The 11,351-nt window shown below is 33.8% G+C and overlaps 2 protein-coding genes across 2 annotated transcripts in view; one reads left to right on the forward strand and one right to left on the reverse strand.

Annotated features, from left to right (window-relative positions):
* Positions 1-8,760, forward strand: part of LOC108737010 (glucose dehydrogenase [FAD, quinone]-like) — a 16,132-nt gene extending 7,372 nt beyond the window's left edge. Inside the window, exons 2-3 of the mRNA XM_025981246.1 lie at positions 3,913-4,128; positions 5,318-8,760. Coding sequence (XP_025837031.1) covers positions 3,913-4,128; positions 5,318-6,828 — 1,727 coding nt within the window. The 3' untranslated portion in view covers positions 6,829-8,760. The remainder of the gene's footprint in view (positions 1-3,912; positions 4,129-5,317) is intronic.
* LOC108737029 (proton-coupled amino acid transporter-like protein pathetic) overlaps positions 1-11,080 on the reverse strand; it is a 169,644-nt gene extending 158,564 nt beyond the window's left edge. The window contains exon 1 of the mRNA XM_018469692.2: positions 10,973-11,080. The gene's annotated coding sequence lies outside the window, so the exon portion shown is untranslated. The remainder of the gene's footprint in view (positions 1-10,972) is intronic.
* Between the last annotated feature and the right edge of the window lie 271 nt (positions 11,081-11,351).

Here is an 11,351-nt window from a genome sequence, read left to right on the forward strand (position 1 = left end):
GGCATGAAGGTCTAGTCAGAGACATATTAGACGCAGAAACAGGAGTTAGGAGGGGTAGAGGTAGACCTAGATTAGAATTACTCTTCGCAAATAGTTAAGGATGTGGGCTGTTCTAGTTTTAGGGAAATGCGAAGTTTAGCTCAGGATAGGAAAGAGTGGAGGTGCGTGTCCAAGCAGTCTTAGGACTGACGACCTTATGATGTAGCTTGTCAAATACAGGTATAACTACCTTCTGTACATCATTGACTTCTTCTCTCAAAAATTTGTCAATCTACTTATAAAACTTTGGTACAATCTATCTATGATACTATTTTGGTAATAATATATATCAATTGAGGAGTAGTCATAGAAATACATATTTATGTTTCTTTTTACTATCCTACCATTAAAGAGTAACCTGCATCTGCATCTCTAACAAAGATATCATAATTTGGTCTATATCCAGACAATGATAATGCTAATAAATAACCTTTAGTATGGGAATCAGCAAATATAAAAAGCCCGATTGGCATAATATGTAAATCCAAAATAAGAATAAATTTATTTCGTACATTTGATGAAAGTGGGATATTTTTCTATATTAACATAATGTTTTTGTCTAGTTTTTAATATTAGATCAGTCTGCAAAATTACAATTTCATTATACAGCGTCTTTTTTAATATGCAATGATCTTTTCGCAAATATGCGTCACAATCAAATCATTTTTAAAATGAAAAGAAAGACACACTGCACATCATCGATTTCGAGATAATAGATCGAAAAGAACAATTGCTGACAGTATGAGTTCATCATGATAAGGTCGTCAGTACTAAGACTGGTTAAACACGCACCACCACTCTTTCCAATCCTGAGCTAATCTTTGCATTTCCCTAAAACTAGAACATCCCACGTCCATAACTATTTGCGAATAGTATTCTAATGTAGGTCCATATCTTCTCATCTTAACTCCTGTTTCTGCCTCTAATATGTCTCTGACTAGATCTTCATGCCTGAGAAGGTGTCCTACCAACCTGTGTCGCCTATTTCTTTTTGACTTCCATAGAGTCCTCTGTTGACTGTAACATTAAAAAAAAAAACTTTTGGGTGTTTCATTCCCACCAGCCAGTAATGCTGGTGGGCGGGCAGTCCCTCCGGACTACGCCGGAAGGTAGGGCGGAAGGCCCTCTTCAGCCTGCTTTCAGGAATCGTGGGAATGGGTGGGTGGTGGTTCGGGTGAGAAAGATGAGACGGACGAAATGAAGACAGAAGAGAGTGAAAGATTATCTGTGGAATATTACTGCCTCAGCATTTGCCTAAGTGATACAAGGAAACCATAGAAAACTTGGATCAAGACAGACGGACCCGGAATCGAACCGGCGTCCTCCCGAATGCTAGGCAACGGTCTAAACCTCTAGACCATGCCGCTCAGTACTGTAACATTACATTTCGAACGCTTTTAACCTTTTCTTTTCCGGCGCCCCATCGTCCATGTATCGCTTCGGGTCCTGTTGGTTGTGATCGACAACAATTACTTAGCTAACGACTGTTAGTCATACCTGTCACAACTATCATAGAATATTTTTCATTTTAATATCACTGATTCAAAGTGAATCAGGAAACTAATGATGTTTGAGTTCACGATGTGCTAAATCGTGATATTCCAAATTACGTAATCTTCCAGCTTTTCTCAGTATTACCTACTACGTGAAATATTAGAACAAAATAAGGAAGAGGACATTTATTTATAGCTTGTTTTTTGTCCTAACGAGTCACAATTTTTAAATATCTTAATTTCAAAATTCAAATTATGCTAATTTGGTTTGGTTTTGAGATTGGAGCATCTCAAAATTTTAAGTAGGTATTATAGCATGCCTGAGACCATATCCGAATCTCCTGTCATAGAATATATCGAATAAATACGTCCTTATAATTGCCCAAGAGCACTGAAATGTCGATATACTTATCCTTATTTCAAAATTAAATTAGAATCATTTGGATTTTAAAGTTAAGATGATACTCTTGATGTGCTGGAGTAATTCTCAGTCCAGCGGTAAAAGATGCCCCGATGGGATTAATTACTTTCATGACTATTTTGTCATTTTATTTAAAGTGATAATGCTCGTAAAAATTCAATTGTTACTTTCTTTGAATTTTAAGATTGATATGGTACTTATTACTGTAAACATTATGTGTAGTGCTAAATTGTGTATATTTATTTTAGACGTTCATTATCAGTAATGTTTACATTCTCCATCCATGTAGCTCCAGAGTTTTTATCACACTAGGCTATTAGACTGTTGCCTATTCACGCACAGGACCGGCCTCGGATCATAAACTATTAGTAGCTAGCTATTAATAGCTTAGTATTACAACGGTATTCACCTTTTGTAATTCTGAAGTAAACGTAAGAAGAATATTTAAACAATAAAACAATAAAATGCTCTTCTCTTTACCTTAGTGGGATTAGACTAGCAAATTATTTTTCGTAAAATTCTAGTTTTACGTACAGCCCTCAACAGCTGCTAGGCAATCACTGGACAATCACATTTTGATTGGTTTTGCATAGGAAAATAAATAAACGATTTCTCCAGCATCCATTTTCAACTATGCGTTAATAAAGAGTATTTATAAAATTACAGAAAGCTACAGTTCTCTTTATTTGAGTTTATCTAAGTTATGTTTTATTTCTGAAGGAATAAATTTTAGGATTAGCCTGTCTAGAAGCCCTCTGTCACTGTCCCAAGGTATTAGTTACGCTTGTTGGAAGGATAAATTATAATTAATCTTACAATTATACCTAAAGGAATATTCACCATTGGCACAATTTCTGTATATTATCTAAATTATATTGTGGTGGTAAGAAACAGTTTAGAACTGAACCCAAAGTTTTAATCTTTTTTTTCATACTTTTTGAAGTGTAAGAACGTTTCAACAGAAATTGCACTAATTTGTTGATAGATCCTATCCACATATAGTAGTAAGTACATAATTTTACGCTCTTGTTTACATTTAAAGTTTATTAACATTCTAATTTGTAATAATTATCAAGTATCTAACATTACGTCAATTTTCTTTTACTAAATCCAAAAAAGACAAAAACATGTTTGAGTTAGTGAAAGTAGTCATTACATTCGATAATTGTATAAAATAATGAGAAATAATCATACTTGCGGTAAAAGCAAAGATATGAATATTTAGTTCATATGGTTCTAAGCAGGTGCTATGTACGAATTGGTTATTGTCTGTTGTGTTATAAATAAAAAGGCTCTATTGGTACTAACATAATAATATTAAGTACACACTTGCGTTCTTACTTGCGTAAAATTTATTGCTTATAATTAAAAATAATGACAGTTGAGGGTTTTCACAGATAAGAAAGCATGCAACCGCAAACATTGCAAACAATGATTTATATAACATCTTCATTCTTATAACCAATAAATATCATCTTATATATATATATGTTATGGATCAAATAATAATACGGGCATTTTTCATAATGCACGGGCATTATGAATAAAGACAAGCTATTTAGGGGGAAATAAATAATTATAATTTGAACTTCTCTTTTTATCACATTGCTTCGACATTATGAAAATGCATTGCGTTGCAATGTTGCATGTCATTTTGGAAGTTTAAAATTTTGGAAGTTGCAAAACTTTTATATATGCTACAATCACTATCAACACATGCGTATTTTGAATAAACAATGGCAAAAATAATATATCTAAGATTGTTTTATACGTGATTTTATTCTGAATAAAAGAATTAAATTACACGTTCTTTCTCAACNTATATATTTATATTTCACTACTTCCATTTATATCACATTTCTTCTCTTTTAATTGAATTGATATCTTCTCTGATTTACACTTATGATTAGTCGCATTGTGTAACCTGAAGTTAACTTTGTTTTTTAAACGAACTTTCAGATGCAGGAGAATACGACTTTATTATCGTTGGAGCAGGTTCAGCTGGTGCAGTGATAGCAAACAGACTTACAGAAGTTGAAGAATGGAGTGTTCTCCTAATAGAAGCCGGCGACTTAGAAACTGATTTTAGTGATATACCGTTTATGCATATTTATCTGCAAGGTTTAGAAATGAATTGGGGTTTTAATACGACTCCTCAAACCACCGCTTGTCTAGGTAAGGCATAATGGGCTTTTAGTCGCTTTATGGTGAAGAAAACAGTCTATGGTAGTGATTATTAAGTTCTCTCCTCGCTATTATACAGATAGTGATTTAAATATATGTATAACCATCACTGAGTTGTTCACTATATACTTATAATAAGGTATGCCCCTAGTCGTCCACTAAGCGATATGGCGTAGAGGTTTAACCATTGCTTTCCACTTCGATTCCAAGTCCGTCTTCCTTGGTCCAAATTTTTCTGTTTCCTTGGATCACTTAGGCAAATGCTGGGGCAGTAATATTTTACAAATAATCTTTCATTCTTTTCTGTCTTAATTTCGTGCGTGTCATCTTTCTCATTCGAATCACCACCTCACCTATTCCCACGATTCCTGAATGGAGGCTGAAGAGGGCCTTCCGACCTACCTTTCGGCATAGTCCGGAGGGACTGTCCGCCCACCAGCATTAGTGGCTGATGGGAATGAAACACCCAAGAGTTATTAAGTTTTGGTTGAATCATTCTATTCCGGTATCTAAAATCTGTAATTCCTTTTTATTTAATTTATGAACACCTCATATTTTTAACAGACGCCGGAGCCATTTGGTCTGTAGAATTATAGTATACTAAACTTGTACACAGATCGAAAAACATTAAAGTCTGACATTCAGATTGCATATAATAAGTACCAAAAAGGTCTCACATGAAGATGAATAGATTTTATGGAATTTTGAAAAATAGTAATTATCGCGCTTTTTTCGTAATTTTGATTGTAATTACATTTATAAAAAACAACCCATAGCACAAACTAGTCTAGAAGACTATATACGAAAAAATACCAAATTGTTTAATAAATTAGTACGAAAATTGTTCTTTCATAAAATTTAGTAGTAATTTCTAAGTGTAACATACTTTATCCATTTTTTTTTCTACTTAATAATCTTTACATTGATTCTGCACTATGCTCTAAAATAAGGATATAAATAAATGGAAACTGAATCATGCATTTCAAATATTCAAAAACAAATCAAACTGGAAACATTTTTTTATCGACTTAACAAATGTTATTGAAACTTTCCAGTTTGTTTTATTTTTGAATGTTTGAAATCATGCAATTTCACAAAAGTTGTATCAAGAATAGTTTAAGTTGAATCATGCATGCTTTTTATATCTTTGAAAAATCATTTCAATTCCTCTTCACTTTAGGTATGTGGAATAGAAGCTGTCACTATCCAAGAGGTAGAGTTTTGGGTGGTACTAGTTCCATTAACGGCTTGGCATACGTAAGAGGTAACCCATTAGACTATGACAAATGGGCAGCCCTTGGAAATACCGGTTGGTCCTACGAAGAAGTACTTCCTTACTTCAAAAAGTCTGAAAACGCTCGTATCCAAGACGCTGACGAGGAATACCATGGTTATGGAGGATATTGGTTTGTCGAAAACCATCGTCCTAACAATGCCCATACTGCGGCTTATATTCAAGCAAACATCGAAAGGGGGAGGCGAGTAGTAGATTATAATGGTAGAGAACAACTGGGAGTTGCTGAAGCCCAAATCAACAACCAGTATGGAAGGCGTTGCAGTACAGCCAAAGCATTTCTACGACCCATTCAACATAGAGAAAATCTAGAGATTTGGATTAACAGCTACGTTACCCAAATCCTTATTGATCGAAACAAGAAAGCTTATGGGGTACGATTAGCTAACCGAGGGCAATACTTTGAAGCGAGAGCAAGAAGGGAGGTAATAGTTTCTGCTGGATCAATACAATCACCTCAACTGCTAATGCTTTCCGGAGTTGGACCTGCTGATCATTTAAAGTCCGTTCAAATCCCAGTTGTTAAAGATCTGCCGGTGGGTCAAAATTTAAAAGACCATGCTACGTATTTTGGTCTTTATTTCACGTCTAATTATACAGAACCCGTAGACACCATAGAAAACTATTTAAGACAGTACTTCAACGAATACGGACCTTATACAATTGCCCTTAATTCTCAAGCACTTGGCTTTTATCAGTCACACTTGGAAAGTACTCCTGGATATCCTGACATCGAGTTCCTTGTAATTCCCGCTAATAGCAGTACTCCCATGATACAGAGGGCGCTTCACGTTACTGACGAAGTTTACGATGCGGTTTGGGGTAGAGTCGATCCCACCACAATGATGTGCATATACATTATTGTCCTTCACCCCAAGTCTGTGGGAACTATTACGCTTAAATCAAATGACCCTTACGAATATCCTGATATCGATCCTCGATACCTTTCCGATCCATACGATCACGATATTGAAACTATGTACCAGGGCATTTTGTTAGCTTTGGATTTAATAGATACGAATGCGTATAGAGCACGTAATATGAGTTTACTTTATGCTGCACCTCCAGATTGCAGGGGATTCCCCTTTTCGTCGAGAGCATTCTGGTACTGCGCTATGAGGCAGTTGACATCTAATTTATACCATCCAATAAGCACTTGCAGAATGTCTCCTGATCCTGAAGAGGGAGTGGTCGACCCTAGGCTGAGAGTACACGGTATTAAAAATTTAAGGGTTGCCGATTGCAGTATTATACCACATCCTGTCTCTGGACATACCAATGCCCCGGCTGTTATGATCGGTGAGAAAGCGTCAGATTTGATTAAGGAAGATAATCTACCCAATTATAAATCATTGATTAATGAGAAATTATATAAGAGACATTTTTATGACATTTGATGTAAGTATTGCTAAAAGACAGGATTAATGTTACTGCATTTTTAAAAATTTTATTATTCTTTCCCTCTTCATGATTCTTTGTTCCTAATAACTGCGTAATATATTTTTTTTGTGCTAAAAAATTTACTCAAATGTGAAACACTAATAACTAATCAATTATTTTTAAATTTGTTTACACCTTTTGCACTATATACCTTAATAGAACACATTTAACACTGAAAATGTTCATTTTGTAGTTAATTTAAACTTGTGATTAATGTCTACATAACTATCACAATTCATATAAATTATCAGGATGTCACTTCCTTTTGTTTTAAAAGGCTCCTGGATCTCAGGTAGAAAATTTATTTAATTTGTTAAACATGCGCTGAATGGTGAAAATTTAGAAATTAACGCGTTTATGAGTTTTATTAAAGAAAGCTTCTTCCTGATTTTGGAAAATTGGATGGTTGTTCTAGTTTTTAATACGCCTGTTATCCAAATGGTCTTCAATCAATTGATCTTCCTAGTTTTGATAGTTTTGAGAACTCCTCAATTTTATGCTGAAATTTGAGGTATTTCTAAAATACTGTTTTTGAGCACTTCCTACTTAACAAATTCGTTTCACATCACTCAAACTACTCGTACAGTACCGTTTTTTATATTGCTGTTATGTAATAATTGTAAAGTAATAGTAACATTAGATAGACGACCTACCAAAAAATGTACTTGTAAATACAACTATTTCATACCTGTTAATTACGTTATTAAGGCAATCAATAAAAATGCCAGATCTAGAATGTATAATTACGACTTACACAAGGGAAAGTGAACTGAATCGAATTAACATAATAATAAAACGTAGTTGTTGAGCCCGTGTTAATGAAAACTATTTATCAATTAATGCCCATATAGTTTCCTGTTTAAATAAACTGTTAAACATTGTAATAAAAATTTACAATAAATAAATCTGTACACCTAACTGTAATTAAACATAAATATGAACGCACTTTCACAACTTTTGCGTTGAGTTTAGGCACGGAAAAATATGAGAATGCGACATTACTATTATCATTGGAGCAGGTTATGATCTAAGGTTATGATACAATAAAACTAAAAACGTAGGATTGCAAGCGAACGGAAAATCGTCTTTCTCACGCTTGACGTCATCTTGAGAGTTCTAGTCAATTTCGAATACAATGCGTTAGATGACTGGTCATATTATTTTTCACTTGTGAGTCCGCAGAAACAAAATAAATAGTTGATACATAAAAAACCTGTCAATAAATACATAAACAAAATTTAATTGTTTATGCAAATTTAATGGATTGTTTGTATTTTAACTGGAGCACTTAAGTGTTTTCGACAAAACCAAACTGGGTATTTTTGAAATTATTAATGTAGCCAAACAAGTATCTATACTGAGTACAACGATTACAAAAATTGTTTTAATGTTTCATCCTTTAACAATTCCGATTACTAATCGCAAAAATGAAGAGAAATACAATGTGCCCATTTTAGCGTAATTACTCCTGGAGTTCTTTACAGAAACGCATGAAGATCCTTGAATTAGTCGAGGTGAATTTTACTTATGACTAGCTCGATCCTGAAACTTAAACCATTCGAATTATTATGAATGGGCCATCTAAACACATGAGTTTACAGTACACTACTGAAAAGCGTGAAAGATTTGAGAAATCGAATATTTACCTGATATAAAACATTATTATTACCCAAAAACTTCTATCGTTTCGTATGTTGTTAACAGACACGTTTAAACGATAAAGTTTCAGAATAAAATTCTGTAAACGTTTTTTTGTTTCCACAGTGACATTAAATTGATTTCCTAATCGATGTCATGAAACTCAACATGTAATTATTAACGTCTAATCACCTACGCCACTGCAGCAATTTTTATTCCGTCATTGGTAAATTAGGGAGTTAGCTTGATCAGTTTACCTCCTGCGTAGATAGACTCTCAACCTAAATTAAAAAACGCTTTATATTGATTAATTAATATTTGGCAGTTCAAGTACATGGTCCAAACTAACGTCCCGTGTGGGTAACTTGATTAGATTTAACAAACCCGTACAAACAAAGGATATGAAGAACATTAAGTACAGTAGGAGCTATAATACATGCTAAAAGAAAGGAGAAAAGTGTACAATTTCACAGTGACTTATTAAAAAGACTCGATTTTATATTTTTGATTTTTTGATATTTATGGACTCTATAAGTATCAGAAAATACCACAAATGGCGCGGTAAACGCCATCTATAGTACGATGCTACATTTTAGGATTACGTATGCTCCAACAAGGTCCATTTAAATACATGGATATCTACGTGCTGAAACGAATCACGGCGTAGCTAACCTCAACGTGATAGGCACGTTACCATAATCGAATGAAATAATTCGAAGTGGTCTGTATTCAGTCGAAACTGCCAGACGCGGATCGCGATTTCGATCTTTTTGGATTTCATCAGCACGTCGCAGACAGCTTCGACAGAACACAGACCAACTTTTACCTGCTGTCTTAACAATGCGTTTTAGAAAATACCACAAATGGCGCGGTAACGCCATCTGTAGTACGATGCTACATTTTAGGATTACGTATGCTCCAACAAGGTCCATTTAAATACATGGATATCTACTTGCTGAAACGAATCCCGGCGTAGCCAACCTCAACGTGATAGGCTCGTTACCATAATCGAATAAAATAATTCGAAGTGGTCTGTATTCTGTCGAAACTGCCAGATACGGATCGCATATGAATGCCGCAGGCAGCGAGCGATACAGCGGCATGCTAATGAATATGTATGGATACGACACACAGAAGGCTATGTCTGTATAAATGTTTAACACCTGACGCAAAATAGCTGACAAAAAACAGACGAAAAAGTGCGCGAAAGGAAAAGTTTTAAGTGAAATATAATTTTTTTTCAGGAAAGGTAGTAGTAAGAGGTATAGTTTCCGAGATGAGTAGGTGTATGGGAGCTGGGAACGTATACAAAAAATATGAAAAATTGATACTGAACTTAGATCAAGGTACACCGGATTATGTAGCTATAAACTAAATGTGAGAATATGGAGAAAGACACAAGGAATAGCATTAGGTATAAATTGTGATGAAAAACTAAAAAAACTGCAGAATGAGGATATAGGAAAGGAAGTGTAGAGAAGAAAAATTCTAAATATTGGTAAAAAGAAGAGATACAAAGAAAAAAGAATCAATGCGTTGATTGAAGACAATAAAACTAAGAGAGAAACAAATGAATGAATGAAGAGGTATGGAGATAAATGCCTGGGAAATGAGACAGATATTACGGGGCAGGATTTGAAAAACATACAAAAATCGAAATATACGATAGGGTTCAAAGCCTGCCTTTGGGCTCCGGCGACGCGGTTTCCCTACACTTGTAGGCTTTATTTTAATAATTAGTTTTACACCCATACTCAGCTTAACCTCCTGATGACCAATGATTCTTAAACCTTTTGTATGCTAAAAATAGTATGAATTGTATAATTCTATAGAATTAATCTTTGGCTTCATATTCACTTCAGTTTAGATAGTTTTAAATATAGGGTATATAAAGGAGAACCTTATTTTTATCAGAATGAAGGTTCAATTTTAATCTTAACATTTCCCATTGGTGGTTTAGCCTGGTTGTATGTACTATACGAGTAACACACCTCGAGAATTCGCAAAAATTTTCGCTATAACCTTTTTTGATGGCGAAACTGACTTTTGCTTTCTTTAACATACTTACCTATATTCACCAAATTAAAAAATACTAGAAAAAGGTATTTTAATTATATAAAAACGGGTTTTTCGTATTTTAATTATGTTTTTGTAAAAATTTTTAATATGTGTTACTAGGATTTAAACTGCAAAGGTCTTAATTACAAACTAAGCCAATCATGTAAAAGACTTATCATAGTTATTTTAAAAATTGGTCCTGGCAATTTGTGCATTAATTGTAATTTCTTGTTCCCTTAAAAAAATCTCCTAACTAGAGATTTACAAACCTTATCAGCCCATATGTGTTTTTAATTTAATTTAAGTTATCACACATTAATTAAAAAGTCACAGTGCAGTTACTTACAATATAATTCAACAATTTTTAAAAAAGTACTTAATAATTAATCGTTGAATCGGACTTACATTTCGAAGAAGAAATCGTCCACTTATTTGTACATATAGTTTCACGATTCAAACTTTAGGAAGTCTTTAAAAACCGACACGAAAATATCCAATAAACCAATCTGAGAACTTTTCAAAGTTTTACAACAATTACTTCGACGACACTGAATAAATGCAGACAGAAACATTATATTAAGAACAGTGCAGAACAGTAAGTAAATTTGTCAAGTTAAAAATTGTTATCAAGTCGCCTTATCCTCAGTTACAAGCCTTAAACTAGGTAAAGACAATTGCATTGTTTCGTCAAACAATTGAAAAACAAGTTAATTATTTAACTTAAATTTTTATGTAAATGTTGGTAATAATAATAATAGGTGCATTATCTTATCCTCACTAAAAG

Source organism: Agrilus planipennis, unplaced genomic scaffold, assembly GCF_000699045.2.
Source record: "Agrilus planipennis isolate EAB-ADULT unplaced genomic scaffold, Apla_2.0 scaffold9, whole genome shotgun sequence".
NCBI lineage: Eukaryota > Metazoa > Arthropoda > Insecta > Coleoptera > Buprestidae > Agrilus > Agrilus planipennis.